The 17555-nt window shown below is 46.6% G+C and overlaps 1 protein-coding gene across 4 annotated transcripts in view; it reads right to left on the bottom strand.

Annotated features, from left to right (window-relative positions):
- LOC141943814 (mitogen-activated protein kinase kinase kinase 3-like) overlaps positions 1–17555 on the bottom strand; it is an 84425-nt gene that overhangs the window by 20606 nt on the left and 46264 nt on the right. For 3 of the 4 annotated variants that reach the window (XM_074869468.1, XM_074869480.1, XM_074869489.1), the window contains 4 exons: positions 15144–15187; positions 14023–14122; positions 7552–7665; positions 5934–6045 (listed from right to left, as the gene is read on the bottom strand). In XM_074869468.1, the coding sequence (XP_074725569.1) occupies positions 5934–6045; positions 7552–7665; positions 14023–14122; positions 15144–15187 (370 nt within the window). The remainder of the gene's footprint in view (positions 1–5933; positions 6046–7551; positions 7666–14022; positions 14123–15143; positions 15188–17555) is intronic. The other variant, XM_074869475.1, reaches the window with a different exon arrangement.

Here is a 17555-nt window from a genome sequence, read left to right as displayed (position 1 = left end):
GGGAGAGAGAGCAACTGTGGTACTCAGTGGCAAGTTTAATTCACAGTGGGGGCAACACAAGGCATATTGGATATATTAGAAAATGCTGCTTTACCCCCCCAGAGGCAGAGGAAGAAACGGACAGGGAAGCCCAGATGTGCCTGTTTGATACATCGCAGATGCTCTTCACACTTGACCAAGAAACAGCAGCAGCACCAGGCAGAGAGAGGACACCCCCAAGACACTGTCCTCCTGGGGTCTACAGGATGACATGTAGCTCCAGCCCTCAGACTCAGTGGGGATGGGGCAGGCTGTGAGGCACTTTATAAGCTGAATGCTGGCCAGATCTCAGCAGCTCTATTCAGGATTCCTGAACTCCGAGAAACTCTGCAGATTGGCACCGATTGAGCATCTGACCTCAGTTACCCTTTGGAGCAAGGTGCTTTGGGAAGGGATTCCTGCTCCATGTTACACGCACTAATGTAAAGCCATATATTTGAGACTAGAGCACAGCATGTCCTGAGCAGGGCGAACCAGGCCAGCATGGAGACTTACAGTCACTGCTGGCATCTGCTGGGGTCTTTCATGTTCCCTTCTGTTATTTTTATTTAAGAAGTGTCTTTCATGCAGTATGTGCAGAGTTTGTGGCGCTGCACGTACAGCCAGGTCTCCTGTGCCAGGCTTGGCTTTCCTCCGCCTCCGCGTTCTCTGGCTTCACCCTTTCCCTGCCCTGGCAGGTCCTTCCCAAAACTCCATCCATCACTGATCAGCATCAAACAGGAGTCCTGATGTAGACGTGAAGACCCTTAAAAGTCAGAGCTGGGGAGGGTTTGTTGGCAGCCACCTACGCTCACAGCTGCAGCCTTGGAGAACCCAGCCCTGGGATGACATCGCCGCAGAGCTGAATGAGGGACATGACATCAAGATGTGCCATTCCTCTGAGCCTTGGCAGAAACACAGAGCTCAGGATGCAGTGGTACAAGGGGAGGAGATAAACCTGCAGAAAATTTCTCACTTTGTGACTGTTGAGGGGAGGTGTGAGCAGATAGACCAAATCTCCTCCGATTTCTTCTTTTTCAGTGGGACCCCTACACGTCTCACTCCTTTCCATGCTGATCCTCTGAGGATCTTAAGGTAAACCTTAGGGTACTTCTACACTAATAAGCAGGACAGAGCCCATTTTCTAGCCCTAAAGCAGCTAGCATGATGCACACAGACAAATTCTCCTCCTCTTCTCAAAACAGAGGAAGTCTCATCCATCTCAACTCCTGCAACAGGTCCCTAGCCCATGCTACCCCAATTTGTGCTCAGGCACTGCTGGGACAGCAGCCACTGGTACAAGGTTGGCCAGGGAATGTGCTAATGGTTAAGCAACCTCATCAACGGCTAGCCAGTGCTCATGTCTTGGCCCTGTGAATTTAACAGCACAGATATCACCTCCAGGCCTTTGTTCCTCAGAGTCATCTGGCCAGCCTGTGCACCAGCAAAGTCTTTGTACTGTCTTCTCTCTGGAGATCTGCATTCAAATCCTCCCACCCTGCTAGCAGGGGTTAAATGCTGCTGCACATGTGTCCAGTCACCCATGCAAACCTCAGCACCATCACTGCTGTGTCAATTCTCCCAGGTGAAAGTCCTGCTGTTCCCATGGCTGGTCCATATTTGACAGCCTGGATGCAGCCAGCATTCGCTCCTGATCTGGAGAGGGCTGGCAGGCACATGATGCCACAGCTCAGCAGCCTGGTTTGCCACCATAGAAAAATAAAATAAAATTAAAAAAAAAAAAGTTTTGGGGAACTTTCCACTGAAATGGTGATTCTGGAATGGGGCTCTTGAATAATTTGTGGATAATGTTCTGAAACATGTATTTCCTCAAAGTAAATAAAAACAACCCTCAGTTATCTGAAAATCCAGAACCCAAATAGATTTTAGCCAAAGTTTCCTGGCACTCAGCTGAACGTTTGCAGATGCTGGTCACCCAGAGACTGGAACATTTTTCATTCCCCCCCCAAAGGGGGATTCACTGAAAAAGTTTATGGGAAAAAAGAAAATATTGACTTTGCATAAGGTTTTTCAGGGACATGGAGTGAAGACATTTTCTGTCCAGCAGAAGCAAAAATAGCCAAATCTTCCCCAGAAGATCTACCCGCCTTCCAATGTGCTTGTGCCAACAACATGCAGTTTTATTATTTTTCGCTGCTGCTAACACGGCAGAGTCAGCAGAAAAACATGAGACATCTCAGAAACACTGAGAACATGACCCTGAACCACCTTTTTTTCTAAAGTCACTTTAAATCTCCTTTTAAATGTGATTTCAACAGAAAAGCCAAACTGAGTTAAGATGCTTTCTTGATAGCAACCACTTTGATGACAGCAGAAGCAAACACTGAAATACCTTGCAACTGCAAATGAAAAATATTTTCTCCTACAGAAATCCCAGCCTCTTAGGCTGCCTTTTGACTATCTACCAAGTTCAATGAAATCCCTGGTTCAGGGAACCACAACACAGGATCATGTCTGTCTATTGCCTGACGTTCAGTTTTATGCCTTCATTTGAAACACTGCTCTCCCCTTCAGCTCGCTGCCCAGCTGCTAGATTACCCAGTTCTGTGACTCAGGAGGTCAAGAAAATGAATCTGCTGGATTGCGAATATCTCCTAAGCAGGGCTGCAGGAGCTTCATACAGACCCCAGATAATTCCAAAGAGAGGCCTGGTGTGCTATTACCGTGCAGAGGGTTTGTTGCAAACTCTTTTCAAACTAAGAGCAAGACTGATGGTCTGCATGGAAAAAACAGAGGGATGACTGTAGGGTGGACTGGTTACCTTTGCTACCTAACTACAGAACAGCACCGAGGACACCAGTTTTGGTGCATTAGCAATCAGCATGCAGACCCTCCTGAAGATCCCAACGTTAGCACGCTCTGCACCCTACATCTGGTGCTGCCCAGTCCTCCTCCTCTGTTACCTAGATTAAACCGGCATGTTAGTCCATTCCTCCACTCTGCTATTCAGATATTCCCTCAAAATCCATCTGTACCTCAGGCTCTCACCCTTGCAGAGCTGACACCTCTTCTTTTGTCTGTTTTGTCTTATCTACAGGATGCTTTTCAAGGCAGAGACACCTCACAGTCAGTGGTGTGGACGTAGTCAGGGACTCTCTTGGTATTACAGCAGCTCCAAAACAGTAAGGAAAGGCCAAAGCATGGCATGGAAGTTAGCAGGAAACTCTAACTTTTCAAAAACTAATTTCTCACTAGCACAGTTACACATGGAATCAATTCTGCCCATCATGCTCAGTTCACACATTAGTGACAGCTCCTGGTGCCACAGCTCTTTGCTGGCTTACATTAACAGCTTAACAAGTGACAAAAAAAGAGCAGCAGAGATGTTTTGCTCAAGCACGGTTTCTACTGAGGCTCTGTGCCTTACCATGTATTTGTGTGTGCATTTCATTCAGGGTCATCTAGTGACTCTGCCAGACTCTGGGCAAACTCTCAAGAGCCATGTGAGATATAAAAAAAAAACAAACCCACAATAGAAAAAGACAACCCTAGTACATCCAAACACTAGGCCTGAAGAGAGCTCTTGTACACGTACCACCCACCCCTGGCTTCAGCAAGACTTGGGCATGGCTGCACAAGGGGCTAAATTGGACCTACCCTAGAAGAACATTTCCTATATATCATTGTCTGAGATGCAGCAAACCACAGGGTATGTTATCAAGGCAGCACAGGCTATGAGACAGAGAAAGGGCAAATCCTTGGAGAAAAATACTCTTTTGTTACACAGAGAAAGAAGTTTGGAAGTGTTTACTGCCATATAAGTACAGCCGATCTTTGGAAGATGAAGTATATGGGGCCACTCCTGTTTAACATTTTTATTGATGATCTAGACGAGGGGATCGAGTGCACCCTCAGTAAGTTTGCAGATGACACCAAGCTGGGTGGGAGTGTTGATCTGCTCGAGGGTAGGGAGGCTCTGCAGAGAGACCTGGACAGGCTGGAGCAATGGGCTAAGGCCAACTGTGTGAGTTTCAGTAAGGCCAAATGCTGGGTGCTGCACTTGGGCCACAACAACCCCCAGCAGTGCTACAGGCTTGGGGAGGAGTGGCTGGAGAGCTGCCAGTCAGAGAGGGACCTGGGGGTGTGGATTGACAGCCGGCTGAACATGAGCCAGCAGTGTGCCCAGGTGGCCAAGAAGGCCAATGGCATCCTGGCTTGCATCAGAAATAACGTGGCCAGCAGGGACAGGGAAGTGATCTTGCCCCTGTACTCAGCACTGGTGAGGCTGCACCTCGATTACTGGGTTCAGTTTTGGGCCCCTCACTACAAAAAGGACATTGAATTACTTGAGCGTGTCCAGAGAAGGGCAACGAAGCTGGTGAAGGGTCTGGAGCACATGTCGTACGAGGAGCAGCTGAGGGAACTGGGGATGTTTAGTCTGGAGAAGAGGAGGCTGAGGGGAGACCTCATCGCCCTCTACAACTACCTGAAAGGAGGTTGCAGAGAGCTGGGGATGAGTCTCTTTAACCAAGTAACAAGCGATAGGACAAGAGGGAATGGCCTCAAGTTGCACCAGGGAAAGTTTAGACTGGATATTAGGAAGTATTTCTTTACAGAATGAGTTGTTAGGTGTTGGAATGGGCTGCCCAGGTCAGTGGTGGAGTCCCCATCCCTGGAGGTGTTTAAGAGTCGGGTCGACATAGTGCTGAGGGCTATGGTGTAGTTGGGAACAGTCAGTGTTAGGTTAATGGTTGGACTGGATGATCTTCAAGGTCTTTTCCAACCTAGATGATTCTGTGATTCTATATCTTCATATATTTGTATAGGAGGGCCTCACTTTATTCAAGGCCTCTGATGCTGTCATTGCTACAGTTGTCAAGTAATTGTAAGAAAACAGTAGGGATCTGTAGAAATTACACTGTAACCAGCACCCACAGACGTGGCAGAGAATGTTCACTGTATGACAAAATCATTAATCCTGCCTATAGGTTGTAATATGAGTAATCATACCCCTGCTATACAATCCTATGGGCTGCTTTACCAGTTCTGCACAAAGCACCCTGCTCTCTACAAAATCCTACAAGGTTCTTCACACAAAAAGTCCTACAGAGAGCTTATCAAGAGTGCTTGTCATTTTAGAAAGCTAGAAGTATTTTAGAAATCAAGAAAAGCATAAACTCAAGCACAGAAAACCAAAGAAAAGACTATACAAGGCTATGAACAAACTCCAGTCCTTGCAGAGCTTCAAGAAGAGACCAGGCACTTGCCAGCCTGGTTTCAGAGGCTGCAGTTATCTACTCCCAGCACTTCTGAAGGAAAGGGATACTCTGCTTCATCTGAAATGAGACCACTGCAAAACACTGCACACATCCATTCTCCTGAGAAACCACAAAAGCAGCTACCACAGACTTCATTTCACCTACAAGAACAGATTGGTGGCATGGAGACACATATTTGATCCTTATGTGGTGAAGCCAGTCCCAGCTCAGGAGCTAAGGAACACAAGCCCACTCAGTTACATTATTCCGCTAACTGGGAAAGGGAGAGAGATGCTGAGAGAACAACAGCAGATGGTTAAAGGAATAAGTATGTCAAGGTCCCAGAAAGCCCTGGCTTTCTATAGATCCTCACTCTTCACTTTGATAAAGCTCAGCAGCATCGAATTCACTGGAGATTTTTATCACTGCATTTCCCCCCTCAAATTACACCTCAGATCTCCTGTTCTTCTTAGCTTTCATGCCTCTCTGCTCAGCACAACCTCATCTGACCTGTGCAGCTTGCAGAGTCTCTTCCTCAGGCTGAGGATAAGCAGCAGCTGCACTGAGTTACTCGTGGGAGACATCAGGGTGGCTGTCCAGACTGTAGCAGCTACAGAGTTGTGATAGAAAAGAGAAAGGGGATGGTGGCCAGCTTGTAACAGCACAAAACACCCCACAGTGTTGTATTTCACTGACCTGTTGAATACTTCCGTGTCCTCTCAGAGTCTTTGTACAGGGATCCCATGATATCACCCATGGATCGGGAGATCCTCATTTCATGCTGTTTACTGTTGTTCGGTTGGAGGAGCTGGTAATCAGACAAAGGAAATGATCAGACTCAGCCAGAGGCCTTGTGGACACACCATGTGAAACCCTGTATTTGGGTCCCTATGACCATATTACCCAAGAACTATATATATAAAAAAAAAAAAAAAAAAAAAAAGAAGACATGCACGTAATCTAGTGATCCAAAAATCATTCACAAACAATTCACATCTGTTCTTAAAATACTCTAATAAGATTAAGCTCCAGTTGATAATGGTAAATACAGATATTTGACATAAAAGACTGTTCCTGCATTATTTCCAGATAGATACAAAGACTGATCCCTGCCCTGAACCCAGGTTTGCAATCCCAAAATCAGAGCCTCTCCTCCACACTCCCTAGACTTCAGTGGCAGACTGGGCACTGCAGAGGTTCCTCTGTAAAAGAGCAGAGGAACAGAGTGGAGGATCAGGCTCTGCTAGGGAAGGTGGATAAGGGGGAGAGCAAAGAAATGCATATCCAGCTGGCAATTTAAAGGGTAGTGGCCATGTCTTACTAAGATAACACGCTACAGCATGCTGTGATTTTGTGATAATTTTATGTATGGCCTTGGAACCGTATGTTTCAGAGATGGACCTACTCTCAAAGGTATGAATGAATCTACCTGGCTTTCCTGCTCTTAGTAGCTGACTTGCAATACTGCTATGTTCCCATGGTTGCTAGGACAAATCGCTCTATTTCTGCCCAGGATTTAGGAAACCCCAACTGATGGCTCAGTTTTCCCCTGGGACTCTGGTCCCTTCACTTTCTGAGAGCCTCTCAAAAGAGTGAAGAAGTTCCAGGAGCTTCAAGCACCAGCGGTAGCATGAGGACAAGCACTATGAGTTTCAAGACTCCCAGTCTCTCCAGTACTTCTAGGAAATATAAGGAAGAAACAGAGTTGCAACATCTGCAAATCCCTTGCTTTACAGCCTGTGCTTGGGGCAGCACGACATGTGCTTTGGCAAGACATTCTGTGCAAGCGAGGTCAAGCTAACAGGCTTAACTGCAAAACCACTGAGCTCAGGAAAAACAAATAAATAAATATGGAAGAAAAGACAGTCCTGCATGAGACTGCACGAATCTCCAGTTAGCTCTTCCTGGCCTTTAGTACTGCAGCACCACATGGAGAGAACAACCCTCACACTGCCACCCAGCATGGCAAGGGCCAGGGCATCACCCTGTATATGGAGGAGAGGCTACAGAGGAATGGTGACAGCATCCCTGGGCAGAAAGCACAAGGGCTTCTCTTAGGGTTTGGCCTTGTTTGAGGATCACTATGGTATTTAACCCTTCACAGGATGCAGGAGGAGCTAGAGGGAGCTGAGATCAGTCTCTGGGCTGCCACCACAGGAGGATTTCCGAGCAGCTGAGCCAGAGCAGGGCTGACCCCCCTCATGACCAGCTTGCCCTCTGCTCTGCACCATCAGGAGACTCGTTTCCACTCCCCAACACAATAACAAGACATCTCGCTCTGGACACAAAAGAGCAGAGAAGGCGAAGGGCTCACATTCGCTTTCTTTGGAGCGCTCACAAGGATCCGCAGGCTCTTCAGGGAAGGGCTCAGCTCCAACTGTTCCATAGCTTTGTCCAAATCTTCCTGGGATTTCAGCGGGATCAGGAGCTGGAAGGGATTGAACAAACACCGGCACATGGCAGTGTCACACTTTTGGGTAAACAGAGGAAGGCAGATCCTTGCAGTGGGCAGCCTGGGAATCGGGGGACAAGGGAGGAACTTGAGAAGGCGGATGGAAAACAGAGCCCCCATGCCCTCGAGCTTGCCAAGCTCTAACATTTTCTTGCAAGTTCTCATCTACCAAGGAACAGACGCAAAAAAATCACAACAAAAAACATCTGCAAGGAGACAGCTTAAAGGTCACATCACCAATTCAGCTAGTGTGAAGAGGAGAGGGCTGAGATGAAATGTTAGGCTTGCTGCCTGCTATTCTGGGGCTGCTCTGATCTTGGGAGTTTGTAGGCAAGACGTACTGCTACCCAGCCCCAAAACAGCCCCACACATCCTTCCTAGGTTTCTTCCTCGGAAGATGATCATGTAATGGTGCTCCAAGAAAGCAGCGAACTGCACCCATGGATTTACTCTGGTAGATCCTTAGTGGCCTTCCCTACCCCTGCAGCCTGTGTTCCTGCTCACTGATGCAGTCTCCCTAGTGCTTGGGTATCAGGTGAAATCAGGGAACATCTCACAAATAAGAGGCTCTTCCCTTTTGATATGAAAGGTGTGCATTGCTCTCCCTCCAAGAACCCCTTCTTTGACTCCCTGCAGGACAAATTCAGCTTCTGCTCTTTATAACGTTAACAGAACTGGGAACTACACAGTGCCATGTCTATCAGGCAGCTAAGGGTCCTGATGTTTTCCTGGTAAGTGGCAGACTATTGCCTTCATATCTCCAGAGGGAATTTGACCCTCCTGACATTGCTGTGTGGTGCACCACATCCTGCAGACAGCCTGCAAAGCTTCCAACACCCAACACAGCTGCGCTTCAGAGGGACTCTGTGGCCTTCTGCTGCCTTGGGCTAAGATTAAAACCACAACTTTTTGTCCCTCATTCAGGGACATTCTGCCTAATCTCATAAAAACCAGGCCTCAGCCTCTGTAGGTTGCCTCAGGCATTGGGACTAAATCCAGCCAACACAGCACATGTTATACTCATGGCTGTGCCAAAGTACACAGCAGTTCCACCTACCAAAGGGACCGAGTGGCCACAGCTCCCAGTAGGCTCTCACTGGTCTTACTGGGCACCACAGTTGCCCAGAACTCCTGAAAGGCAGGTCAGCCCTCTGGGTGATCAGGGTTCATGCCACCAGCCACAGCAAACACACCTCAGATCAACCGCCACAGAAGACAACACTCAAAAGCCACCTGTGTCTACCTTTTTGATCCCAGGGTGTTGCCAAGGGTTTGGCTGTTGGCCTGTAGGCAAACACACCTCAGACTGTGTGCGCTGAGGCTAGAACTTCGGAGATGACCAGGTCAAGGGAAAACTGTGCGCCCTGGCCAACAAAGATGAGGTTTCACCTCAGACAACTGCCACAGTCATCTCCTCCACCCAAGGACCACAGAATGAGCCTGCCAAGCTTGATCCTAGACGTCCATGTGGCTGCTGTTTCTACATTGTGAGCACCTCAAGGTTTGGGTTGAGTTTCTCCTCTCCTGTGTGATAGGAGAGTTATCTTCCGTTCCTATTTTGCAGACATATGCGGGCCACCTATTTCATATGATAAACATCAGGCTTAACATCATCAAATCATAGAATCATTTAGGTTAGAAAAGACCTTTAAGATCACAACACACAGTCTAAACCTCCCCTGGTGCAACTTGAGGCCATTTCCTCTTGTCCTGTCACTTGTTACCTGGGAAAAGAGACCAACACCCACCTTGCTGCAACCTCCTTTCAAGTAGTTGTAGAGAGCGATAAGGTCTCCCCTGAGCTTCCTTTTCTCCAGGCGAAACAACCCCAATTCCCTCAGCTGCTCCTCATAAGACTTGTGCTCTAGACCCTTCACCAGCTTCATGACTCTTCTTTGGACACACTCCAGCACCTCAATGTCTTTCTTGTAGTGAGGGGCTCAAAATGTCCCACCAGGAAAGCCAAGCTCCCACCACTGTGGTGGTCCTGAGCTTACACCTGCCTTAGGCAACTAGCTTTGAGATACTAAAAGCCAGGTCTGCAAAGGGGCACTGCAATGGCTAAGTTTAATGCAACCTGCTATTCTGTAGAGTTTACAGTCCCAAATTAGATACCCAGGACCCCTATAGCTTGCATGGGAGAGTTAGATATCCAGAAATGGGATTAACAGGTGAGAAAAGGAAGCTGCCAGGTGTAAGTGCTGGAAGCAGTGGTAATTGCTGAGGAAAGACCAGGCCAGTTCTCAAAAGATATTTAAGCAATGAACTCCAGGTTGAGCTAGGAGTGCTCTTCTGGTGTAAGGTATGCAAATGTGGTTGAGAAATTTCTACAAAAGACAGAAAAAAAGACTATAGAGCAAAGTATTTAGCACATGCACACAGGAAGAGGGATAATCAGGCTATGCACCCTTTGTCTGAAAACTGTTTAGTTATTTGTGTGTAGGAAAAAGATTCCACAAGGAACTCTTGAGAAAGCCTTGCCCCAGGATATCCTACAGGTGTAGGGACTTGAGTTCTCAACCCAGCCAGATGGGGAAAAGTTCAGGAAGATGTACCTTACCTCCCAAGCAAGGGACCTAACCAGGTGGGGGGTTTACAGAGAACACCAACACCAGTCTTCTCTGGGCTGGCCCTCACAAGCAAGGCTGGAAACAGATTCCCAGTCTGGGACAGGGATTGGACATGAAAGAAAGGGAAGTACCAGGTAGATACCAACTATTTAGGGCTTTCAGTAGGTCCATGGAGTAAATGGTTAGACCATGGTTCATGGTAAAACTTTGGGATCTGAATGAATGACCTGTGTTCACAGCAGATATCAGATGAAGATGATATTGAATATGTCTCCCAAATGCTGTGCAGCTGTTCTCAGACAGTCTGATTCCTTAAGCAGTAGAGCTTAAGAGATATTCTCTCCATGCACTGCTTAACCCTCTTGAAGTTCACAAGGGTTCCACAGGTGTATCAACTGGAGACAAGCCTTCTCTCCTGCATTCACCCAAACAGAAATGAGAACGGTGAAGACCGGCTCCCCCTCATTTCACCACCAAGCAGAAGCTAACTCTGAACTGTAAGTATAGTCCCACTGCTCACCCACCCCTTTACTGAGCTCCTCAGAAGTGTTCAGAGCAATCCTTCAGCTGCTGCTTTGAACAGAATGTTCTGCAGGTCACTCCATCTCACTCCAATATCACAACATTAACACATTTGCATGCCTGCTTCAGTGGAGCCAAAAACATCAGGCAAAATTTGCCCTCCTGTAAAAGGGACTGGAGCCAGTATTTAGCTTGGCTTTACCTATTACCCACATCTGGCAAGTAGATTTTGCTCCATTTGGCTTCCAGACTGTGGCACATATGGATATCAGGAACAGATATCTACTGGGCATGAAACTAAATATAGACTCATGCAGAACCATGGAAGTAATTGCCAGGGTGCATTTCTAGTAACAGGGTTTATTCTGTCTATGGAGTGAGCAGCTGTGACGAACAGCAAAGTTTACCTACATCAAAGTTTCACTAAACAGAGCTTATTAGATTTTCTTCTTGTTTTTACACAGTATACTCCCCTGAAGCCTAATATTTTAGTATGGGACTTGGTAGACAATCCACTGCAGTCTAAGAAAGTGAGTGCAAAGGGTGAATTTTCACCAACTACAACAGTATTGCTAGACCTCACTCTGTAAGACACTGCAGAAAGCCAAAGAATAGTAGGAAACAGGGTTGGGGAAAAATCTGAGAGGTCAATTAGTTCATCTTCCTGCCCAATGCAGAAGCAACTGGCATCAACAATTCTCGACAAATGTTTGTTAAATACGCTTTTATCTCCTCCCCCCCATAATGGAACTTCTACCACTTCCCTAGGCTTTAACTCTCCCTAACCTTCCAAAATGATGCTGAGGGACAGCCTCAGAGGAGACAAGCAAGGAGGTCAGAAGGGAACTAGAGGCACATCGAGATTCAGTGTTCTGCCCAAGGACATATCACAAGTTGGTCACGGAGATGGAACAAACGACAAGGTAACACTTAGTCACACCCGAAGCAGCTGTTTAGCGGTGCATACAGACCAATTCAGACAGAGCGTTTGCCGCGGAAGTCTGTCTTTCAATCCATAACGCAGCCAACTATGTCTAGCAAACACTACGCCATGCTGTCCATGGCCAGGCCAGATTTTGCTGTCCTGCTCACCAGAAAGATGAGCCCAGCCTAGAACTAACATGCAGACATGCCCCATGTACACCCACATCCAGGCCCTGCTCTTATCTATACCAGCCCAAGCCTGCTGATTCCATGGTCCCACCAGGATGTGATTCATGAGTGCCCCTGCTCCACCCAGCTGGCATGCTCATCTCACTGAGCTTGGCTTCAGAACTCCTCCTTCACTGGGACAGGGACTGCCATTTAGTGAGCTTTTGTAGGGGCCTGTTGATCTCAGTGTAATTTTGGTCTATAAGGTGCTACTGCAAGAGAAACATCTGACGGCAAGAAGGAATTACTGCACAGTTCCCTTTGAGCATGAAGAAAGGGTGAAACATTTTATTGTAATGAGTCTGTGGTCAGGTGACCTCTGAGACTTGCAGTCATGAGACTCAAAAACCTGACCCAGAACACACTAGGAGCCAGATGCCGGGGTGTCACCATGTGGACATGTAGGCTATCTCCCCAAAGGTCACTTTTGTCTATTTATAGTGTTTCCACAATTAACAACTCTGAATTACTACTGCCTAGACCTCTTCCCAAAGGTGTGGGTTCTCACAAAGAGGAATTTTTATGTATAGAAAAACAAAACACTGAAAGTCATCCTCAACTCTAAGAAGTCAGGAGTACCCAAAGGCCTGCTCATGGTCCTGCTGTGTGCTGTGCACATGCCCAGGAAGACAGTCTCTAACATGGGGTAAAATGCATTATTTAAGCTTCTGTTTGCTGTTGTTGGAAAAAATTCCTCTTCCAGTGGAAAGAAACCTGGAATGAAATGAGTCATTCCTGGAGAATTCAATGGCAGGCTTTTCCCAGGAGGGCTGTCAGAGAATGCCCAAGATTAGAAACCTGACTGGCATTCAAACCCAAAACCCAGCGGACACTGGTATCATGAGGTACCTATTATAAAAGAATAGCAACTTTTTTGTGGATCAAATTTCCATTGAAACAGAAGGGAGAAAAAAAAAAAAAAGAAAAAAGAAAAAAAAGAGAGAAAGATTTCTTCATGCACTCTCTTTCCATTCATACTTTAATGAAAGGCTGTTACTTGAACAAGCAAGTTGTCAGGACAGATCCAAAAGAATTTTTTTTAAAAAGCCCACCTATTTGTCATCTGGCCCTCTCCTCCTTCCCAAAGCCAAAACCACATTGACAGCCCAGTGGCTCTGATGCCTGCCCAGCTCATGGCGAGATGCCTCACAAGAAAACACTGAGCACACCAAAACAGATGCCTAGGGTTTCCCCCTTCTAGGTAAAAGGACTCATCAGTACCCTCCTTTCAGATACAGTGCTGGGCTCAAAGAAAAAGTTGGAAAAACACAGTGGCCTATGTTATAAAGAAGGTTGGAGAAGAAAGGTCTTCAAGCCTTAAAATGCAAGGATTGCAGAAGGAGGGTTTCTTGGCTGCTCGTATGTGGCCACAGGACCTGCTAAGGGAACCTTCAGTGGTGCACATTTCACTGCAGACCTAACCACAAGAACATGCACATGGATTTGGGGTGAAACAAAGTCAGTGCTAGATAGAAGTATACTGTGTTAGCAGCACCGTCCCTCATGCTCTGGACTTCACCATGCTCCTGCAACTGCCCCCAAGATGGGAAGGCTTCACATCCAACCCAGTCACGCAGTAGCCTACAGTCACTTCATGGGGCTCTCAGGAAAGCCATTTGGTCTCAGCTGTTCTCCTCTCTGTGCTGTGTGTGCTCTCACCAGCCAGGCACACTCTGAAAGTTGGTCCTATTGACCCGAGGGTACTAATGGGAAAACATCTACTGCTGCTGACTGTGCAGTTGAACTGACAATGTCTCCATCATCTCAGTTACTTAATCCCCTCCCTGCCTCAGTTAGGGGGATTTTTTGTTCTGGGGGAAAGACAATGTTCCTATGTCACCATTTAATAGGCCTTAATTGAAATAATTTTGTGAAGGGAAAAGCCTGGCTTGGAGTCTGAGAATCCAGCTGAGCTGTGTCCAGACAACAGCTCTTGTACGCTCACTAGCTGGGAACCACAAAGTAAGATTATTTTTCTTCACATCCATGTACAACACTAAATTAAGGCCTTAAGAACAAACCACTGCTCAATTCTGAAGTGGGCCCCAGGCACTGTAAAACTCCCCCTTAGCAATAAGGAGAAGAGTACCTCATTGTTCACACAGACTAAGTCCATCGTCTGTCCAAAAGCATCTGTGACCTTCTGCACCACTTCTTTGAATCTGACTGGTCTTGGAAACTGGATAATCCTGTATACACAAACAAATACAACAATAGTCTCAATTTAGTAGAAGCATACTGGAATTCGGGATTAGACTGGTAGTTCAGAAGAAAGGACCTGTATTCTTCTATCATCAAGCATAAAGCTCACTCCTTGCTTTTACACTCATAGAAACACTTCCTGTCTGCTATGCCCAAGCAGGGACTTGACCTACCCTGCAAGAATATCTACCAAAAATCCTAGGGCAGCTCCTCTTCCTACTGTGAGGTACAGGTGAAAAAGAAGAAAGTCCAGCAGCCCTTCACTGGAGAAGACCCAGGATCAGGCACTGGTCAGTGATTTATCATCTCCATTTTCAGCAAGTGGCTCTGAAGAGGGAGGAGCAATGGAAGAGAGAATGATGCAGTTTGGCACCCTGTGACTCTCCTGCACCATTACATGCAGCAGCCCTATAGGTACATATCAGCAGGTACAGTCTAGCTCTACGGTAACAAACTTAAATTTTCTTTGGCTTTAACATGCAACTTGGACCATCAGCCTGTGAGTTTCCAGCCCTGTGTCCTGCCCCGCCACAGTCACCAAGCATCAAGCAGAGGTGATTCCATGAAAATGTCAAGCAGGGAAGGGCGGGCAAGCTTTAACTCCCAGCTCTATTTTTATGGGACCCATGCCCAAAATCTGGTTATCTTAAGTAAGTGTCATAGGCTGCTAATCAAAGAACACATTTCTGTAGAGTTGCAGCTCAGCTGTCGTTCAGCAGGGCTCAAGAATTAAAAAGAGAAAAGGATCCAAGCATGCACCCTACGTCCCTGGTAAGAGGCATTTAATGACTTCCAGTTTGGAACCACTTTGCCTGCGTGCAAATCCCAGGAGGTACTTGCAGCAAACAGGATGACGAGGCAAGGCTCTTGCATATAAAACTGTAGTTGATTTTAGGGGAACGAATCCTGCTGTGAGTTCATCTGCAGCTGGCTGACATCAGTAGGACGACATTGGGTAAAAAAGGTAATCTGTCCCTGTACAGGTAGGGGACTGAGTTGGGTACATACCTTTTCTCTCCTTCATATTCAAACTTGATCCTGACATTTCGCTGCTGAAAGAAAAAGCAGAAAATAGTTAGGTCCCAAACTGCATCCCAGATTGACTCGCAGATCCAAAGCTGACAGGAGTTCTCGGGGAGACTTCCCTAACTTCAGTGGGTGTCTGGCCTATTTAGGGCCAAGCTGCCTGCTGGACTTGTGGACTTTGGGGAAACTCCACATGGCTGATAAACGTGCTTGTCAAAAAATAAGGTCTTCTGTAAGCAAGAGGACACTCAGGCATCTGTATAACTTAGTTTTAATAAAATGCATTCATAAAAGTGGAAAACTGTGAATGCTCTCAACTCAGTTGGAAACAAGCCACTATTATCAGAAGCAAACATGTTAAGTGTCTGATGTCCATCCATCTTCAGTGCTTCCCATGGTTTTACCCCAGTACTTTTCTGCTGGAAACCCAGAAAGAAAGCTCAGAGGATGTTTAATAGAACACAGGAATATTTGGGGCAAAGCAATAAGAAGTAAAAGCAAGCATCCTATAGTGGAAGTGGAGAGGCAGTCTTGGATTTTAAAAGCCAACAGTGCTGGGGTGGTGGTGAGGGTGGGTGTTATTTTATGAGGACATACAAAATGCAAAGTATATCAGGCATCACTACACTATACGCAGTAAATGCCCACCCTGAACTGACCTGTTGCTCACCTCAAGAGAAATCATTATATTTGCCCAAAGAGCCAGCAGAGCCACAGGCAGACTGGGCACACAACTTTGTAGGGACTAGTAAAAGCCACTTCTCCCATCCTCTATTTGTGCATATTTAGCAGTGATCAAGACTACAAGGAGCCTTTTCATTCATTCAGCTTCTCAGACCAAGCCTGAGTCAAGCATCCCTCCAGCATTCCTTGGCTCATTCAAGGACTTTATGATGGTCTCAAAACCCTCTTCACTTCCCAGACCAGGTTCAGTCACCCCAGTCAACCAGGGTTTTGCCCCCACAAGTGCAGACAAGCCTCCTCAAATAGTAGTTTTCTTCCCACAGAGAAAAATGTGCTGGCCACCTCCCTCCAAGGTGTAACACCAGGGAGGGCTTGGTCCCGCACCGCCTGCATCTCACAGGGATAATCCCCAAATGGGTGGGTGACAGCCCTTCCTGAGCAAGGGCCTTATCTCTAACCCTGGATTGCCAGAGCATGAAGGCACACTTTCCATCCTCTCAGAGGGAAAGCAGATCCACAGTGAAACAGCTTTGTCTCTAATGAGGAAAATGAGCTGGATGAGCATCCTTAGGTTTATTTTTAAACTGACAGCTTTTCGAGTTCTGCAGACACCCACCGAAGTTCAGGAAGTCAAGGCTGGAGGCGATTCAGTTGAAAAGCTTAAAAAAACCCCATCAGATTCAGGGTAAACATGTTGGATCATCTGAAACGCATCCTTTTTACCTCTGCTTGTGGCATTTTCTGTTTCCAGAAAGGCTGGGAAGAACCAGTGCTGGGACAGTCACCAAATGGGGCACTCCAGCAGTGTTACAGGCCTGTGCTAAACAGGCACTTACATCACCTTGGTGTCTACAGCCAGTTCTCCAGACCCACAATGTTTGGACAAACTCCAGCTTTGCTTCTAGAACCAGGCCCAACTCATAAAAACACCAGTCCAAAATTCAAAAGGAGAAGAGATGACCATAGCCAACTTAGTGTTGAAGGTCCAAATCATTCTATAGAGACAGGCAAATATGGGCGGGATTGCCATCCTGGATTATCTCTGTTGGAAAAGGAAAAAATATACAGGCTCTTTTATGCCAACTGTTATTTGCATGTGCCTCTCTGAACAGGGCCTGGCTGGTTCATCCCTCCTGGACGCTGGCATTAAGTCAGCCGGTATGGGTTCGTTGCATGTAGCTCTGCAAAACCCTTCTCTAAAGTAAGAGAAAAAAAAATCAGGGCAAGGAACTTTCAAGGTTTCTCCTTACAAAGGAGCAGGACATGTAAGGGGAAAAGCTCACGCAGCTCCAGCCTCGCTGCAGGAAACCTTTCAAAACACAGGTTTCACTTTCAGCACAGACCCAAATGCTGCACCGAGCTGGGACATAGCACACGCTGCCTGTTTATGCTGAACAACAAAAATTTTGCAGACAAATAAGTTTTGAAAAACAGCTTGTGGCTGGAAAATGTCAAAACACTCATATAAAGCTCCAGAGAGAAAAGAAAAGGAAAAAAAAATGAGGCACGACCCTGCTGCATCCTTTTCTTCTACATCAACAACATAGCTGATGTGCTGTGGCCCAAAGCCAACAGAAGTAAGCCAGCTGCCCCACACCGCTCCACTCTGCTTCTGAGCAGAGCAACAAACACACTGGCTGCAATAGGGGAATTAAAACTCACTTCATTTGTTAATTAGATTATTCTTTTTCTGATATAAAATACACTAAC

This window comes from Strix uralensis, chromosome 1 (assembly GCF_047716275.1).
Source record: "Strix uralensis isolate ZFMK-TIS-50842 chromosome 1, bStrUra1, whole genome shotgun sequence".
NCBI classification, from domain to species: Eukaryota; Metazoa; Chordata; class Aves; order Strigiformes; family Strigidae; genus Strix; species Strix uralensis.
This window is presented reverse-complemented; position numbering and strand designations above follow the sequence as displayed.